Source organism: Knufia obscura (genome assembly GCF_036327395.1).
Source record: "Knufia obscura strain CCFEE 5817 isolate CBS 148926 chromosome Unknown scaffold_3, whole genome shotgun sequence".
NCBI classification, from domain to species: domain Eukaryota; kingdom Fungi; phylum Ascomycota; class Eurotiomycetes; order Chaetothyriales; family Trichomeriaceae; genus Knufia; species Knufia obscura.
Genome location: NW_027042689.1, coordinates 2,098,526 through 2,117,310, shown reverse-complemented (window position 1 = coordinate 2,117,310; position 18,785 = coordinate 2,098,526). Strand labels below are relative to the sequence as shown.

Below are 18,785 nucleotides of genomic sequence, written 5' to 3'. Positions count from 1 at the left end.
TGCAGCGGCTGTGGAAATTATTCATGAATTATCCGCTCAAAAGTGTGGTTGACTCATCCCGGATTACTCCCGAGAATTTTTGTGCTGTGTACCCAAAATCCACAAATCTATGTTCTCGTCGACAAGTCTTCAAAACCCTCACCCATCAAGAATGAATAACATCAGCGACATGAGGATAGACCCGGAGTAACTTTTGGAAGAACTCTGGATGCTCCTTAGCCGCAATGTCCGGATCCCAACCCATAGCCACGAAAATTGTGTCGATACCCGAGCCAATTGGTGTCATGAAGATCTGGCAGACCTGCAATCCGATCAAGAAGGAGAATGCCATGATAACTGGCGTGAAAGTTCTTGACTCATTGTAGGCTGGGTCTGTGAACTCGAGGTAGAGATATGAGAGGAGGGCGCAAACGTATGCAACAAAGGTCGAGCCCATTGTCAGCACCGGTCCGGTAAGACAATCGTTGACCAGCGCATCCAGACCCCTATCTTTCATCATCGTCCAGGTGTCTTTGGCTGCTGGTATGTAGGCCTTGCCGTACAGTGCGATATGGGAGAAGGCGTATCTGTTGATGAACTGAACCGCCCAGTCAAGGATACCGATAAGACAGCCAAGGATGCAGAAGAATATTGTCCCAACAATGTTGCCGTCCTGAGCAGATTGACTCTTCGCGATGCTGCAAGCTTGTCGGAGCATATTGATAATGGCAACGATTAGGCTGCCGAAGGAGATCGAGCCGAAGGAATATGTCGTTGCACGTTTGAAGGCGCCCATGGTAGCACCCTTGGGGATGCCGCCCGGTTTTCCAGCACAGAAATACCAGCAACCGTAAACGCCCGCCACGATTGTATGAATCGTGTTCTTGATCCACTCAGAAATCCAGTAGCCTGCAAAGGTGATGAAGACGATCAAGCCAATGACTTTCCCGCTCGAGCATCCTCCATCTGCACAAGACGGATTGGCATTAGCACCACCATTTGATGGCATATACGCCGTGTATATAGCCACCAAAGTGACCGAGAACCATGCGCCAAATGCGAGCGCAGCGAATCCTCCGATGAAGCTGACCATGAAAACATGCACTCTCTTCATGCGCGCCACATCCTGTGCTTGTTGCAGCATGACCACAGCAAAAGGTATCCGTGGAATCCAGCTGATAAAGCAGAAGATCGCAAAGACGGCGAACAATGCAAACACAATTCCTGCGCCCCACAGATGTCGATACAAGTAGTATACAGCAGTACCTACTGCCATGACGCAGTTCAGAATACCCGTTATCCATACGAATTGCTTCGTGAATGCTCTTGCTGCTAGAAAATATCCCCATGAGAGGACGAATGCGACGACCAGGACAAATATCAGAAGGACAAGGGCGTTGGTGTTCAGCGAGAAGTCGTTCGATGAGCCATAGATCCCACCTCCGTTGAAACTTTGGTATTTCGAGTATTGGTACAACGTTAAGCCAGAAACCGCGACGAAGCCCAAGAAGACCGCAATGAAAAGCAGACCGGCCCACAGATCGTTCCATTTTGGTTTCTCGATTTTGAAGGTCTGCTGAAATGTTTGCTTGTCATCCATGGGAGCTTGGAAGCTGTTGCCATATTCGGGAGGATTTTGAGAATAGTGCTGCTTTCCATCATACATCTCTTGCTGCTGCGGCGGATATCCTTGTTGAGGGCCTTGCTGATATTGCTGATAGTTTGCAGGAGCAGGAGGGCCTCCTTGATACAGCGTCTGCGGTGGCGGTTGGTATGGTTGCTGGTAGTAACCAGCTGCTTCGCCTTGGGAAGCCATGATGGCTCAAAGGATGTTGTCGCAAAGATGGATGAATATCAGTGTATACAAATGGTTTCAGCGACGACAATCAAGAAGTCATGCGCAACACAAGATGATGGAGAGTGAAACTTTCGGGTAGCACATTATTTGTTGACAGCGGCGCACGATCGCAAACTTTAGCAAGATTGCGCATGCATTTTGGCATCATGACGATGGTGCAGGGAGTGCAGTGGGTGCTGCTGAAGCACTAACTAAGCCTAAAGTCGATTAGCGAGCTCGTCAAAAGGTCGTTTAAGGGGAGGCAGATCGACGAGCGGATGCTTATTGCGAACCCAAAGATTCTAGGCTCTTTACCGCTGACACCTTCACAGCTGGGAAAGAGATACATATCATTGTCTCCCAAGCAGTTGCGTTTAGAGCTAAACAAGAGGAACATCTCAGCCTGGTAAGCTACAATCTGTACCACGCATGTTCCAATCTCAAGGCCGAGACATGCAACACCGAACTCTGTCTTTCTGGAAGTCTGCCGATACGAAGTGGTTGCAGATGACATCAGGTAACTATACGGTAGGGTGAATGAAGCAGCCATGCAACTTTTACCTGCCTGAATTTTTGCGAAGTTGGCAGCCATGCGAGACATGCGACACGACGTTGAGGAGCACATGCTATTCCTGTTCCTGGTGTTTTCGTAGATTTTGCCAGAAGAGCAAGCTCAGTGTTGGCCGTACTCTATCTTCTAGATGTTACTTGGTGATAGCAAGATGCTCTTTGAACTCTAGTACATGATGTTCAAGATCTCGGCCTACAGGTCCTACCCGAACCTCCACTGATGGCGCCATCAAAGGTAGCGTCCCGTCGCTACGATATCATATTACTACTCACCGTGGTAACGACACTACCGATAACGACATTACTGTTATGGTTCAATTATGCTGCCATAGTGCTAGCAGATCAGAAGGCTCGAGTTTCGTTTCGGAAGCGCAAAGCACTCTGGAAGAGAACGATCCTGATCACCGGTACTGGCAGTGCATACGGATTGAACCTTGCGCGAGCTTTCCACAAACAAGGCAGTCGAGTCATTGGTGCTGATCTGACGGACCAAGGCTTTCTGAGTATTGCCAGGAGGTCACGAGCTATCTCAAAGCATTACGGCCTTCCCCAGCAGCCAAGCCTTCAAGACGCGGAATATCTTGCTAGGTGCATTCTGATAATCGTCAAGAAAGAAAACGTTGATCTTTGGATCGATTGCTCGCACGATCTCCCTCTGAGCACCATCACCACCGCGTGCACAGAGTTGCAAGAGAAGAGCTCGTGCGCATGCCTTGCCGCGGACGCGGTAAACATCCAACATTTGAAGAATGGAGAAGTCTTCCTAGACTTCCTGAGAGGAAGAAGCCTGCCAACACCGGAAGTGCATCAAGTCAGAAGCCGAAGCGACATCCACAACGTGTTGAACCAGACGCGAGGTAAGAAACAGTTCGTGCTAACGTCACCGGAGAAAGCCAAACCCTTCGATCGGCAGACACTTCTACCACGGCGCACTCTGAGCCAGACATACCACGACGTATCTCTTGTCAAGATCAATGCGGGTTCGCCGATGAGGCTTGAAGAGCATGCTGACCCTACTGTTACCTACAAGTGTTTTGCGATCGTGGTGCAAGGCGCGGTGAGGTTCTTCTGGGCCGGACAAGATCCGAGAATCGACGGTGGCTACCTTCACGACAATTCTGCTCTGTGGCAAGCGATGAGAGCATATACGGATGCCATCGCGCGGGAGCTGGGACGCGACTTCTCGAGCCACTTGAACTTGACGTTTGGAGTGATCGAGCGGGTATCGCATGCAGGCGTCGAAGCAAAATTGCTGCCGTTGAAAGGCACATATCAGTTGGACCCTGCCTTTGTCCTCCCAGCAAGCAAGAGCTCAGATTTGGTACAAGCATATACAGCTATCCCACAGCAAGCTCTGAACGGAACGTCGAATTCGAAAGACCACGAAATGACGAAGACCACTCGATCAACCGTCGATAAACAGCTTGCAGTACAACGGTACTTTCTGCTTGAGGATATCAGAAGTTTGTTCCTCGACCCATGCATAGGACTTCTACAGCGCCGTACGAGCCTGGCACAGGTGCTCACCAACGTCGTCACTTTGTGGCACAGGCTGTTGTTCTGGGATGAAGCCTACTACGACTTCTGGGATCCGGTGCCAGCATTTTGGCAGTACTCAGTCCTCTTTGTGTGGACAACTTTGTTTGCTCCTGGACAGGCCCGATCTGGCTAGAAGTGATCTAGCGTCTGCCCAGAGAGCGGTTCAACCACAATGCAGGGCACTTTTGGTTCCGGATGCCTCAAAAACTGGTCATGTCGAATTTGCGGGGAACCCGACTCTGTGAAGGTGCTGGTTGCACCTGTTTTGGATTTATGCATGACAGATCACCCCAGCTCCAGTTCGAGTGTGGCAGCAAGGAGTGTTTGATGCTACAGTACAGATCTGCAGCGCTGTGTTCCATAGCCCATGTGGCATGTGGCCTTGCTGCCAAGAGTCATCGGCGCAATCGGCGGGGGATTGGAGGAGGTAGTTGCTTGGCTAGCTCGACTGAGGCGCAGCTACCCCGGTCCCATGACGTCGCCTCCTCATTCGTCCTTCTAGCATTAGATCATCCGCATAGCCTTCGAGGGACTTGGGCCTCACATGCGGCGACAGAATCCTCTCGAACATGATTTGTCGTATTATTACTTAGTATCTAGGCTGTCGTAAAGCATCCAGGAACTCGTGTACCAAAGAGCCCTGCGGGTGTGCAACGGGCCACAGGACATGCTGGTATCATCTTTGATCAGGCAAATTCGTGGTTGGGATTGATACCAATTATGTGAGCTGTTGCCACTTTCCCAATCATAACCCTTGTATAGGTGACCTTTTCCGCAGCGTGCTTCTCTCTGAGTGGTCAACGTGAACATAAGGCTCAATCAAGAACTTTTGCATTTCCTAGCATCGATGGATGCCTTCTGATTTTCGTGTCAACTGATGTAGATCGTAACGCCCCACCACCGAGCATGAGTCTTGCAAGAACTTCATATATTCCCGTGCCTTCGCTTCAGACTAGCTTCCGCTCGTTCTGCCAACTTGAAATCACAAAAACATGGCAGCAGCAGAATACTTTTCCAGTGCTCCGATGCACCATCCAACACCACATCAAGCAACGCCAACCTCATACCCTCAAGGCCTGGTTTCGAGTCCGGGCTTCAGTCAATCGAGACCGAATATGCAATCACAAGCTCCGCCACCGTATCAAGAGCAGAAGCCTGGTGTACACTTTGCACCTAGCCCAGTGATGATGCCACAGAGACACTCATTCTCAGGCCAGCAACAACCACAAAACCAATGGGAACATCCGCCACAGCAGGGATATGGTAATCCGTATCCTCAGCAGAACATGGCTATGCAACCATACCAGCCGCAGCAACAACAGCCTTATGGTACGTCGCCGAACAGCTACGGCGCGCCACAACAACGGCCGCAGTATCTGAGTCCGCATATGCGGCCGTACGCGAACCCTAACTCTTCTCAATATTCCCTTGAACACGGCGGATATTCCTCAGACCCAGAGCCTCACAGACGCAAGCACAGCCACCGGCACAGACGCGACAGTGGAGAGACAAGATCTACGAAGTCAAAGTCGAGTTCACGATCAACGAACGCTGATGCTTTCGTCGGCGCAGCAGGCGGAGGACTGCTAGGCGACCTGATTTTCCCAGGCTTAGGAACAGTAGGTGGTGCAGCCCTCGGCTGGCTAGGCGGCAAGGATTACGGTCATCACAGAAAAGGCAGAGAAACGACACGGCAGAAAGAGCAGAGGAAATGGGAAGAGAAGTATGGACACCGCCACAGGAGTGGGAGTCGGGATTATGATAGTCGAGATAGCTCGGCGCATCGTAGTGACAGAGACCGGCGGCACTCAGGATACTGAGCGCCAAAGATTTTGAGGAAATGGTCGTGCGATCTGGCAACGGCGTATCATCATGGACGATTTCACGAGGTAATGATTTAATCACGATTTGGGCGGCATCACTGTTTAGGTTCAGCTCATTGAGCACAGCGGCAACAGATAGCTGGTCTATCAACTGTACTATAGTATAATTAAAGAGGTAACAATTGAGCACTTCTACAACTCTTTAGTCCTATGATTTTACAAACTAGATTGACACAAGTCGCACGAGCTGCAGTTTGCTCAGGCACATCGTCCTCCAGCTTGAACAGCTTCCATGCGAGTGACGCCATGGTGGCCATGGTTGGAAGAAGCTTCGCGCGTGAGGTCAATATGTTGTACCGTATTCTGCAAAAGATCCATCCACCACATCTGTTCTCTTGCTTGCTTCACGCTCCCTCTCCGCGGTTATGGTCGCCCCTGATGCCTCACCGTTCTGGATTTTATCTACTGCCTCACTTCATGCTGTTATACTACCACATCGTCAATTAACACACAAAGGCAGCGTGATGTCTCGTCTCTCACGGCCATGGCCCGTGCTGCACAGCTCGTGCGTTTATGTAACTGTTTCTACAATTGTGTTAGTCATGTACGCCGAAAGGAGCCAGGCTTACAGGTAAGCACATACTTCAATGTTGGCTAATTACGCATGCTTCCTTGGAGTGTCGTCTATGAAACTCCTTTGGGCTCCAGGTGACCTTCTGTCAATGGATGTCGGATCTTTCCAAGAACTGGACACTCGTGGTTGTGCGTTTACCTTCCAGCGGTTGTCGTCGAACAACGAGAGCGGTAGGTAGACTGACAACAGTGGATGAAATCAAATCACATTGCAGTGTGCCCAACTGATATTGAGTGCCTTTGTCTTGGTGTAAGAAATGGCGCCAATGGCCACGAAGTCAGGGGGCCTCACACTCCTCAAAGGCTGTCTCGAGTTCCTTTTCCCGCCGGTGTACTTAGTCCTTTCTATCTTGGGAAAGCCTCCTCACCATCATATTCAAATCTGTTCGCCAGGTGAATAATTCCAAATAATGGCTACTCAGCACGACTTGGTTTGGACCTATTTAATCATCATCTCTCCAAGCTTCAGCATGAATTTTGCTACGACAATGAACGCGCTCTCAGGCAGACTCAAGTATTCAAGCGGCCGCAATGCCAATCCACAATAGAATTGCCAAGGGCATAGAAGAGGTAGATGTCATCATCGCAGGAGGAGGAACTGCTGGCTGTGTTGTAGCAGGAAGGATAGCGGCTGCTGATCCAAGCCTGGAGGTCCTCGTTATCGAAGGTGGAGAGGACAACTATCAGAAGGACAACGTTATCAATCCGGCTCTGTTTCGCGAACATCTAGCGCCAACAAGTCGCACCGCACTGTTCTACCCCAGCACCAAGCAACCACAGCTCGCTGGCCGCGAAGTCGTTACACCTGCTGGTGGGCTCCTGGGAGGAGGATCTTCCATCAACATAGCGCTGTATTCGCGCCCTTACGCAGACGATATTGATACTTGGAACACGGAAGGCTGGAGTGCAAACGAACTGTTACCCTTCTTGAAGAAGTTCGAGACCTACCATGGCAAGGGCAAGAGAGAGCTCCATGGTCAGGATGGGCCAGTAGAGGTTTCCGATGGTGGGTTCAAGATCGAGCATGCCCAAACCGATATCATAAAGGCTGCAGAAGTGCTCGGTTATCACGAAGTCCCAGACCTTCAAGATCTACATGCAGGAAACAACGTCGAGCGAGCCATGAGGTGGATATCACGCGATGGTAAAAGACAAGACGCTGCTCACACGTTCATCCATCCCTTGCTGCAAGATGGAAAGCATCCAAATCTGCATGTCTTATGCCAGTCGAAAGTCATTCGTGTCATCTTCGACGAACACAACAAGGCAACTGGCGTCGAGTATACCCCCAATCCGGAATATCAAGTCGAGATCAACCTGACAATGCATCCTAAAGCAGTTGTCAAAGCTCGGAAGATGGTCATAATCTCTGCAGGTGCTTGCGGAACTCCGCTAGTGCTTGAAAGATCCGGTGTTGGTGATCCAGAAATTCTGCAAAAAGCACACGTCGATCTGGTAGCTGACGTGCCTGGTGTTGGCCACGATTACCAAGACCACCATCTAGTCTTCTATCCGTACAGGACGGCTCTGACGCCAGACGAAACAGTCGACACATTGTTCGATGGAAGGACTTCCCGAGCAAACGCAATCGCGAATAACAATCCACTTCTGAGATGGAATGCTTGCGATGTCCATGCCAAGATTCGGCCAACCGACGATGAGGCGGCCGCCCTAGGCAAAGAATTCAAGGAGGTTTGGGATCGTGATTTTGCTACCAAGCCAAATAGACCAATTATGTGCCTGGCCGCTGTATCAAGGTGAGTACAGCCATTCTGTCACGGTTCCAGAAACTAATCTTTGCTCAGCTACGTCGGCGACCATGCTACCATTGATCGCGGTCAATACATGTCCATCGCCGCATACACAGCCTACCCCTACTCCCGTGGTAAAATCCACATCACCGGTCCGAGTTGGGACGACCCGCTGAATTTCGATCTCGGCTTCTTCACGGATGCCGGCGATATCGATCTGAAGAAGCACCTGTGGACGTACAAGAAGCAAAGAGAGATCATGCGTCGGACAGCCATGTACAGGGGTGAGCTCGCGTCCGGACATCCACGATTCCCAGAGGGCTCAAAGGCCGCTTGTGTCAACCTTATGGATGAGAAGAACATTGATGGCTTCGGTCCAGATCGCGAAGTCTCAGACATCGAATACTCGGCCGAGGACGACGAGGCCATTATCAGCTGGTTGAGGGAGAATATTCAGACAACGTGGCATTCTCTTGGGACTGCTAAGATGGCACCGTTGGAGCAGGGAGGTGTGGTGGACAAGGACCTGAATGTGTACGGCGTGTCCGGGCTGAAGTGCTGCGATCTCAGCATTGTGCCCAGGAATGTTGCAGCCAATACCATGGCTACTGCATTATTGGTCGGCGAGAAGGGGGCGGACATTGTGTTGAAGGAGCTCGGGTTGCCGTCGGCTGATAACAAGCTCTTCAAGCATTAGAGTCAGGATCTGGTTCTAATTATGGTGCTGCCATAATCAGATGGACCGAGTCGATGTGAGTCAGTGGCTTTTCTAGATACGGCATATAGAAATAGAAGGCAGTCACGCGTTGGGCTCTCCTAGCTTCATTCGCAGCCCTAATATCACAGCCATTCCACAATTGATTGGGGACTGCCTTGTTCAAAACATCCATAGCCCTCAAAGCTCGATCTACAAGTCCATCGGCGCCATCGCTATGCTATACAGTGCTTGCTAAATATCCAGATCCCACAACTACAATTCCCTCGCCTCTCTAATTTTATCTCTCTGCTCAAACTCCTTATCGATCATCTCACCATACTCCCTCTTCTTCTCCAACATCTCCTTCAACGCAGCCTTAGCCGGACTCAACCTCGCCTTCCGTTCCGCCTCCCTCTCATCCTGATGCGCAACAACATCGACAAATTCCTCCGCCGCTTCCTTCTCCCAATCACTCGCCACCTCCTCCTGTGCAGGCTCCCATCTCTTCTTCGGCAAACCCTTCTCGACCCTCGGATTCGGACTAGCAGCCTGCCTCAGCGCATCCCGTCCAATCACCCTCTCCAACTCCTTCAATATCATCCTCGCCCTCTCCCTCGTCTCCTCATCATGATAATTCTTCGCAACCTGTTTCCCTCTCTGATACATCCTCACCACCTGCATCCGATACGTCTTCTCGGTCAAAAACCGCTGCTCAATCGCAAGTGGCTGCGCCCTCAGATACTCCAGCGTTTTCTGGCCCTGAGCCCGTTCGAACGGTTTCACGCTCTCGACGTGGTTTGGGTCACTCTGCGCCTCTTGCACCGCGTCTTCCTTCACGCGGTTCTGTTGCCTCGCGGGCCAGACGTATGAGGGGTCAATGCCGCTGCGCATGCCGAGAATGTTCCACCAGGGGGACCAGAGTGCTATAACGCGGCCTTTGACGAGGTGTTGCGATATAGGGCCGAAGTAGTTGCTGTCTACTGATTTCTTGCGGTCGGACACGTCGCCTTCGACCCAGAGGTGGTTGTAGGGGATCACGATTGGGTCTGTGGGGTCGCCTGGGTAGCCCGGGAGCGGGACCACAGTGTCGCCTGGGAGACCGACGATGCGTTTTAGGGCGATTTTCTCCGGGTCGTGGGGGGTGTGGTAGACTATCATTTGGCCGCGGGAGTATTTACCGCGGGCTTTTTCGCCTTTGTTTATGCGCCGTTGGGTGTCGCGGTAGGTGTTTAGGTTGTATTTTTGGATGAGGACCCAGGTTGGGGCGTAGGATGCGTCGGTGTCGGAGGGGGAGGTGCAGTCGGGATTTATGGTTGGGTGCATGGAGGGGCCGGTGACGCGGCGCGGTTCGAGGGGGAGGTGGACTAGGATGAAGCCGGAGATTGGGACGGTGACGAGGAAGGAGAAGATCCAGCGGCGGAGGTAGGGGCGGGTGCGGAGGAAGGAGGGCATGAGGAAGCGGTTTATGCGGGCGGTTTGGCGGGTGCGCCATGTTGGGCCGGTGGTTGGGGGAGGTGGTGTAGTAGGGGCTGGACCGGGTGTCGAGGGAGTTGAACGTGGTGCAGGAGTTGGTCTGGGTGTCGAGGGAGATGGAGGTGGTTGTGCGTTTCGAGCTTTGGTTAGTTCGGAGCGTATCTTTTTGCCAAATCTGCGATGGTCGGTAGGGGTTGCTACTGACGCATTGCGACGAGGGGGCAGGGGTGTTCGGCGGCAGTGCAGGTAGAGGCGCGGTACAGGCCCTCTTGAAGCTGGTGGCATTGTGTATGTGTGGTGCAGTAGGAGCTTTGGTGGCTGCTACCGCTGCATGTTGGTTGTTGTATGTCGGCTTTGACTGCTCAGCAGCTTTGTGGAGGTCTAATGAACCCAGAGGGTGCTTGCTGATGTAGATACTCCAGAGTTATTGTATGGTAGGCTCTATCGACCGATGTGATGCTATTGAGCGAGGCAGCGCACCGCACTGTCGGTTTGTGACGAAAGAGGCAGCTCAGCCGCGGACCTGCCTAAGTGCCAGTCATCGTATCCTCGAGTAACACCAGGCTACGTTTCTTGCGTCGTGGCTCTGGAGCGGATGGAGTTTGCTATGCGTAGTCTACATGACCTTGAGTCGACCATCTGATATCTGAAGGTTTCACATCGCGAAGTATAATGAGCAGCATCCAACATGGACGATTCTAAGACACAATCATACGGCAGGAACGACGATGTAACAGGCATCACTTCCCTCAACGATGACTCTGTCAATTTCGGTCGTGCACCGGTCGATGAGCTTTTGCCTTCTCGCACATATACTGGAAACATCCCCTCTGGACCATCCGTCCCGGGTCTCCTTCTTTTGCCCAACGAGCTTCTGAATCATATCTTCTTGTTTCTTGACAATGCACCTCCCTCGGAGCGCCGCTTCAATCACCTTCCGACCAGAGACTGGACTGATTCGCATCAAGCGCCTCTCAAGGCTCTTTCAACAGTATCACGCCGCTTGCGAGCCATTTCTCTGACGCTTCTGTTCAAACACGCCAGACTCGATCCGTGTCAATTGACCCCGTGGCTTGACCTCGTGCATCGGAATGAATTAGCCTCCAGCATCGAGAGTATCGTAGCTCACGTTTCCGAGCTAAACGATGGTTTTCACCCGGCGTGGTATGTTCGGTTGCTAAATGAGGTTCCAGTATTGCGGTTGACCGTCGGGTGCGAGTCACATGTTCTTACAGGATTGACAGGCATCCACGTGAATCTGGCTGATATGTGGGCTTTCGATATCCCATACCAGTATCTGGAGCTGCGGCAGGATGCTTGGGAAGCTACACGACAGAACTCCTACGATTATCTGCCCGGTTTGCTCGGAGCGAAGCACTGGCGATCTCTTAGGGTCAATGAGGGCAGTAGTCTTGCTGCCTACACTAGCTACGAGTATTTCCTCAAAAAGCCTCCATCCTTGATATCGAACATCAACGACTGTCTCAACACCATTCCTTTCGACGCAGAACCCGAGATGTTGCACGAGACTGCTCCCGGTGCATCTATCCAGATTACTTTGACCCAGGAAATGCTCCGGAATTTACGAGATTTCTCCTTCATAGCAGTTTTCCCGTACTACAATCATGTTGACGACATATTGAAATGCATTCGCAGGATGAGGAACTTAGAAAATCTGTTCATCAAGCTGTGCCCTGACCCTGAGAGCACAGCCCTTGACGACGCTGTGAAGGCTGCCAAAGGCCACATTGATCTGAACGACCCGTGGAACGAGTGAGTTTGGCAGCCCATCCTGGCATAGTTTTGACTCTACTGACGGGTACTTCAGGGTTACCACCGCATACACATTGGTTGCCCACACTGTTCGATACATGACTGTGGAAGGACGACTGGAGAGACTTGTCATTGACGATATTAAGATTGAGGCAATTAGAGACACTATCTTCGATCACGTATCGGCAACATTACGGGATTTCTGGACGTATGGTGGCAACGGCGTCTGGACAAAATCGGCGGTCACCACGTCTCAGGCAGGTGTATCAAATGGATAATAGCATTCACAAGGCCATCGATGTTCCCCGACTAATGAGAACGACAAATGTGGCAGATCCGAAATAGGACAGCATAGGTCACGTTAGAGTAGGTAGTCACTTTGCGATGGGTTTTACGGATGAGAGGGCAAGGAACATGGTGAAGCAGAGTCCTCTGCGGCACAGTGTGTCAAACCCTCTACGAGCCGTGACTCTATTTTGTGTAGAAGGCCAAGGCGTGCTGCATCGTGCCAGCTCCACGCAATTGCTCAACGCTCAAAAGAGCAATATCAAATATAGGCGACCACACGGAAGGCATGGTCTCAGTGGCCAATATCGGTGCGTCAGGAAGCCACAGCATCTGAACACATTTCTCGGGTCGCTCTGATCCAGAGGAAGTCCTACCAAGAACGAAGTGGTTGTCACAGCAGTCCGAGATGGAACTTTCGTCGTTGGGGAGCATTCCGGCAAAGATTTGGTCGGTTAGTGAGCTACAGGCAGTTTGAAAATCACGCGTTGACTGTGAGTCACTCGCAAAGTATCTCACGTGCTGATATGACAGAAGCGTGGTGAGATCTGGCACGGGACAGCTCAGCTGTCACATCCTTGGCTCTTCGTTGGCTGAGATTGGGTGGTCTCATGGCCAGTGTGCAGACATCGCATTAATTATGGCACCACTGCCCGCCACCCTGAGGGGATGCCGTCGACCCAAGAGTCGTTGAAGGAGCTCGCCAACCTTTCCGTTCATGCATCAACTCGTGGCAAGAGGCAATATGTGGCGTGCCTGAGGAATCATTCGATATGCATGGCGCCACTGTGTATGTCTGCATCTGCACTTAGGGTCACATGGTTCCCTTGCTGTCTCGGACGGTGAAATCTCCGTGCATAATGCATCGAGCTGAAAACTAATGATGTCGGACACCAGGTGGCTGGCACACTGCATTTTCAGTTCAGCAACGCCAGCCTCGAAGAACGAAATCTGGAAATTCGAGTTCAGCTTTGGGCCTGTGCACCATGTGCCGGACTATTTGTGGCGAGGCACCAATGCGTAAGCGGCCGGCGCGTCCGCCCCTACCGAGGCACTATTTCAGCGCTAGCGTCATCTTCGCCTTGACACCTCAGGCGAAATTCAGGTGTCAACCCGCTCATGACATCAATATGCAGCCAACCATCTTGCTTGGGGACACGACTTCTGTCAAACACGAAATTCTCTCATCAGCTCGTGGTCTTGATCACAGAGGCCGGAAGAGGTAACTGGTTGTGACTCCAAATGCAGCAGCATGCACGATGCGCGAGGGCACGGATCTCCTAAGCTGACGCGAAGTAATTTCTGATGGTCAGACCATGTTTCACAGCTAGTGAACCCAGTTCACGACGGATAACGATGGTTTGGAACCCTGGTTCGGGCGAAAGTCATCTCCGTTCAGAGACACAGGGGACTTGGTGTCTGATGACTTTCTCAATCTCGGAATAAACGTTGTCACCTTCCACTTTTGCAGACGAGAACTATCATGTCCACTGTCGCCTTGCATGTGGCAGCGGGTGTAGAAACGGCGGTCCCTAGAACAGCTAAATCGCGCTATTGAGGTTGTCCAGTCGCGATGTGCGTCTTTCCTCTTTCATGGTACATGGCGATCACAGCAGTGTAAGCTGACATTGTGCTACCAACGACGATGGAAAGACAGGTATGGTATGTGCTCGAGGCTCTCATCAGCTTCGAGTGACAGGAAGCGCTCATGTTGGGGTTCTCAAAGGCTATCTGATGACTTGTTGGCTCCGACAAAACCGCTGAGCATACAGCAGCATTCGATTGTCCATGCATGGCGGCCTCCGCAAGTTACCTCCAAGCTGACAAGCTCAAGCATACAACGCCTCATGTCCGTCACTGTTGCGGCTTGTGAAGAGCAACCCGCGGTGTCCCTGTAATGCAACGTTCATGGCGAGGTCAATTGCTGTTCTCGAAGATCTCAGTGCTGAAGTTCCTAAATCTGGAGCCTTTCGGCCAGACTGGTTGGGGATCGTCCAGCTGCTCACGACTTCTTTGCGGCCAGTGAGTGGCTTGCGCGCCTGGGTTCGAGAAATGGCTATTGCAATGATGCTAAGGAACAGAGATACCCTGCTTTCTAGCTGCATACGACTGGGCATTGAACCAAGCCATTGCGCGTTCATGCAACACCCTGCATCTTGCACTGTCTGTTATGCGTCAGTGCGTCCGTTCTGTGGGTTGCTGCTGGAATAGCTTGCAGCCTTGCTTCTTGATCGGCAGCTCAGCCACGATGGATGACTAAATCAGGATACATTCAACCGCGGTAAGACCCTGGCTTCGTGGCACCCATGGCAGTCAACCTGCCGAGATGCATGCAGGGCTACGCGCAAGCTACGCCGTTGTGGTCGTGTGATATGCAGTTGAAGCCTGATCGTATCGACATGCAACGCAACGAATGCCAAGCCGCATAAGGCAGCACGCCCAGAGCCGCAGCAACATCAGTGTCCTCCTACATCCCGTATCTGGGCATCATTCACTCGCAGGTACTGACTTCCTTGTTGGAAGACCAAAGCTATATCTAGGCTATGCGCCGCATACAGCACGCATATCTACAGGAACTTAACTCACAAGTACGTACTGCGCCATTAAATCAGGACGCGGCACCCTGTCAAAAAGCTCAGGAGACAGCCCTCCTCCAAAACCCGGAGCTCCGAGTACCTACGCGTACTCATGGTTCACCCGACACGCAGTAGCAGGAGTGAGTAGTGATCCTTGAAGGAGGTAGGAGCACCATTCCTGGATTAGTAGTTCAGAAATATTGCTCGAGGTTTTGAATCGTATTTACATGTGTTGAACCGTACTCACATAACCCTGTAGGTATTCTACGAAACTTCATGATCTCTGTGCCTGGTTTCTACCTTGTTCATTTGGATTACTAGGAGAATAGATATAAGTACCAGGCCATGCCTTGATGCCTCAGGTCGCCATTGGCCAGGGATTGCTACCTGGGTAGGTATCTAAACGAAACTTGTTCCCCGTCACGTCTGCTCTTGCCTACCTTCGTTCGCTTTACCGGTTCCAAAAGCGTCTACATTATGCATTCATTCCAACATGCACCCGGTTCGTGGCGGGCAGTTTCATCAGTCTGCCCTGGGTCGTTCGTACATCGCATATTGGCGTGGTTCCAAGTCCAAGTTGCTGGCTGCCTTCACGTTTCGGCCCCCTTTCGGATCAGGATTACTGGCCTTGATGCCCGATCCTGCAGGAATCAGCCAAATTAAGGCACTAACGCCGTGAGCGAGATGGGGTGTGATGTACGAGTAAGGCAACAGGAAGCTGGCTGGCTGGCTGCCTGGATGAGAAGATGCGCGGACAGTGGTGGGGCTGTCAGGCTTTCAGATGCGGTTGCAGTGATGGGTCGCATCTTGCCAGAAGAAGGAAACAGGTTGTTTTAGGGGTGGGTGGAAGGAGAAAAGAAGGAAATAGGAAAGAGGTCTGTGGTTCGCGAGTGACGGTACGAGCATTTCTCAGCAGCGTTGCAGCGGCCGCGAGTACGAGTAATTCTGCGCCTGTCAGCATACTGTAACTAGTCGTCAATAGCAGGGCGCGACGGCAGAACGTTTCGTATCAGTCAATGACCACGTGTATATGCTAAAGAGCGTTGTATTAGTGTAGAATAGAGTACATATTTCTCGTTTCATGATCTTCTGGGTTCTCTTCGACGTGAGAGATCCATTCGTACTGTCCTCGCCATGAACGTGACTCGGTGAGGTGAGTCTCACCAATAGACTATCATGCAAAGCAATCAGCGATTGTACCGTAAGAAAAAGCAACCATAAACTCCGTTGGACGTGATACGATAAACATAAGGAATTGTAACGACTGCCATGTGCCCCAGTGAGATCGCCAAAACCCGACAAACTCCATCGCTGTGCATGTATCAACGGTCATCCTCCACAGGGGCCGCTTTCCGCGCCTTGTCACTGATAACCACATCCTCCCTTCAATTCGTGTTCTCGATGCAACAGCAGTACTTGAGAGCATCACTATTTTGACATCGAGATTTCCTCTTTTGTGCTTTGCCATTTCCACACGTAGTCCACCGTGATGCCTCGGGGATGGACCTTCATCGGGTCAAAGTCAAGGTGGAGGACATTGCCTCCACAGTAATCCGAACCGAGTGCCCTTAACAGTCTCGCGACCCATTGCGTACACCAATGAAGAGTAGAGATTCATATTTCCGTATCTGATGCAGAGGCACAAACCAAAGCATGGTCAAAGCTCTGATGGTCCACCGTGATCCGGTGGCAGGGTATTCTGAGTTGAGAGAACTGTCGCACATGTGACCCGACACATGCTGCTGTAAGAACAAACTCTTCCAGATGTTTCGGAATGCTTAGCTGTGACGGTGGCAATATGCTCAGAACCAATCAATTGTTTGAGATAGATATGCACAGTAATGGAATACCGTTCTTTTGTCGGCGTCTCCGGATGGCAAAGCTGACGCTGTTGAGGCCTCGTCATCGCTCGTTTCTGCCTGCTGTTATGCCTGTTCAAGCCGTTGCAGTTGCGGTCGCAGCTGCAGCTAGCTTCTCACTAACCAGATCTCTGGCGATCTCTATTCGACGAGATGGTTCGCTGCCATTGCCATTCAGTAGCATATCCTTGTCGACCTTTGGTTGTGGGCTCGCGCTTGGTGCTGGTACTGGGAGGTCTCGTAGAGCTGGATCGGTCACTGCCTCAAGGGCCGCGTTCTGAGCTGCGGCGTTGATGTTTCCATCGACCTGTGGAGCTTGAGATGGCGATTCTGGTTGATACTGCTCTGGTTGCTGCAGGTGCGCAGGCAGCGACGCAGGCACTGGCGATGGTGGTGGGTAGCCTCTCTCTGATGCGTGTGTCGGATATGGCACAGGCATGCCAGCACCGTGTAGAGTCGAGCGCAAATGATGAAGCTCTTCGTCCTGGCGTCTGATGAGCTCCTGCTGCTCGACTATAGTCTGACGAGCCAAGGACAATTGTCTATTGGCCTCAAGTTGATCCAGATCCAAGTCTCCATTCATGTGGTACGCTCGCTGGAGATCAGCCCTCAGCGAGTCTCTTTGCAGATCTGGTAGCTGCTGGCCTGACTGCTGTGCCTGCTGATTGACTTGGTCGCCATTTGGTGAATCTGGATCGACTGTCTTGCGACGTTTTCGAGGCTGGTCAGGATTCTCTTCGTTCTGATCAGAGATCGATTGAGGTGGCGGTGAGTAATGACCAGTGTAGGAGTGCCTGCGACGCAAGTGCTCCTCCAGATTTTCGCGTCGAGTGAATCCTTCGCCAGTGCTTCGAATGCAATTGGCATGGGGGCAGAAGAGAGGTCTTCTAGCTGGGCCAACGCCTTTCTTGTGCACCTCGCGCATATGCCTTAGAAGACCACCGCTGTAGGTGAAGCCAGGGTTTTGTTCGCAAGTTGGTTCACTGCATTTGTAAGGCCGCTCGTGTTTGTCCATATGCTTATTCCATTCGCAAGGTCGTCGAAAGGTTTCCGTCTTGTCGCGACAGGCATCGTGAGTACAGATGATTTCGCCATTCTCATTTCGAGGTGGCTCGCGCTCAGGACGAGCTGAGTAAGTCTCTATGGTGTTCCGCGGCGCCGGTACGTGTGTATGGGGTGCCATTGTTTGGATGACCTTCCAGAAGACAAAAGTTTCGGAGAGTCGATGAGGGCGGGGTCTAAGGCCTCAATAAAGGAAACGAGGAGCCTGAAACCAGGTATCTATTAATGGTTTTCGACTTATTGATGACACGACCTGAAATGTGTAATCGCCGCTTGAAGTCGAGAGAGCGAGCGCGCGACCGTGATAGTAAACCAAAGTCTTGGTACTTGTGGCTGAAGCTGAACGGCGTGCGTGTCACGAGTGTTTAGAGCTTCAAGTTCAAGTTGAGAGAAAGAATTCTGGATGCCTGAGGATGGCAAATATGAAAGATGTCCACGTAGACAACTTTGTGCACTTTTCAACGAGGCGAAGACCAGGACTTGCGTGGTGCGAGTCGGGAAAGTGTCAGTAGCTGGAATTTTCGTCGCCACCGTGTGAACGTAAGATTTAACGCGAGCAGTAGGAGCGGCAGTGACACCACTAAATAAATAGTACGGCCTTAAGGCTGCAATTGATGGTTGGCACTTGCCGAGCTTCAAGTTGCAAGGGTGATGGATTCCTCAGGTTTCCATAACACCCCATCGCTGCGCCTGCAGCTACGATCAAACAGGCTAGTTCCAGGCTAGCTTTTCCGAGTGAACGATATCAACCAATCACGTCTCCCTCTACTGAAGCCTCCCTTTTCTCGAAGGTCTGGCTGAGTCAAATCGCTGATTGCAGGTCAGCGGACCACTCTTGCGCAGAGTACAAAATCAAGCTCGACTCGCTCTCGCCATCTCTCCTGCCACGCCTTTGATCACTTGAGCAGCTGAACTTGACTGAAATCAC

The 18,785-nt window shown here is 51.6% G+C and overlaps 7 protein-coding genes across 7 annotated transcripts; 4 read left to right on the top strand and 3 right to left on the bottom strand.

Annotated features, from left to right (window-relative positions):
- Positions 1 to 145: 145 nt before the first annotated feature.
- Positions 146 to 1,795, bottom strand: PNS1 (pH nine-sensitive protein 1; the record flags this gene model as incomplete). The annotated part of the gene is made up of 1 exon (XM_064872284.1): positions 146 to 1,795. The coding sequence occupies one exon, from the start codon at positions 1,793 to 1,795 to the stop codon at positions 146 to 148; it is 1,650 nt and encodes a 549-aa protein (XP_064732664.1).
- An 811-nt stretch (positions 1,796 to 2,606) lies between these two features.
- Positions 2,607 to 4,058, top strand: PMZ80_003855 (uncharacterized protein; the record flags this gene model as incomplete). Its single annotated transcript, XM_064872283.1, has 1 exon — positions 2,607 to 4,058. One exon carries the CDS (start codon positions 2,607 to 2,609, stop codon positions 4,056 to 4,058), a length of 1,452 nt encoding a protein of 483 aa, XP_064732663.1.
- Positions 4,059 to 4,917: 859 nt separating this feature from the next.
- Positions 4,918 to 5,745, top strand: PMZ80_003854 (uncharacterized protein; the record flags this gene model as incomplete). Its single annotated transcript, XM_064872282.1, has 1 exon — positions 4,918 to 5,745. The coding sequence occupies one exon, from the start codon at positions 4,918 to 4,920 to the stop codon at positions 5,743 to 5,745; it is 828 nt and encodes a 275-aa protein (XP_064732662.1).
- Positions 5,746 to 6,912: 1,167 nt separating this feature from the next.
- Positions 6,913 to 8,829, top strand: PMZ80_003853 (uncharacterized protein; the record flags this gene model as incomplete). The annotated part of the gene is made up of 2 exons (XM_064872281.1): positions 6,913 to 8,138; positions 8,187 to 8,829. 2 exons carry the CDS (start codon positions 6,913 to 6,915, stop codon positions 8,827 to 8,829), a joined length of 1,869 nt encoding a protein of 622 aa, XP_064732661.1.
- Positions 8,830 to 9,102: 273 nt separating this feature from the next.
- PMZ80_003852 (uncharacterized protein) lies at positions 9,103 to 10,587 on the bottom strand (the record flags this gene model as incomplete). Its single annotated transcript, XM_064872280.1, has 1 exon — positions 9,103 to 10,587. One exon carries the CDS (start codon positions 10,585 to 10,587, stop codon positions 9,103 to 9,105), a length of 1,485 nt encoding a protein of 494 aa, XP_064732660.1.
- Positions 10,588 to 10,990: 403 nt separating this feature from the next.
- On the top strand, positions 10,991 to 12,075 carry PMZ80_003851 (uncharacterized protein; the record flags this gene model as incomplete). The annotated part of the gene is made up of 1 exon (XM_064872279.1): positions 10,991 to 12,075. A coding segment is annotated over one exon (1,085 nt), but the record flags the coding sequence as incomplete, so codon positions are not given.
- Positions 12,076 to 16,871: 4,796 nt separating this feature from the next.
- PMZ80_003850 (uncharacterized protein) lies at positions 16,872 to 17,978 on the bottom strand (the record flags this gene model as incomplete). Its single annotated transcript, XM_064872278.1, has 1 exon — positions 16,872 to 17,978. The coding sequence occupies one exon, from the start codon at positions 17,976 to 17,978 to the stop codon at positions 16,872 to 16,874; it is 1,107 nt and encodes a 368-aa protein (XP_064732658.1).
- Positions 17,979 to 18,785: the final 807 nt, after the last annotated feature.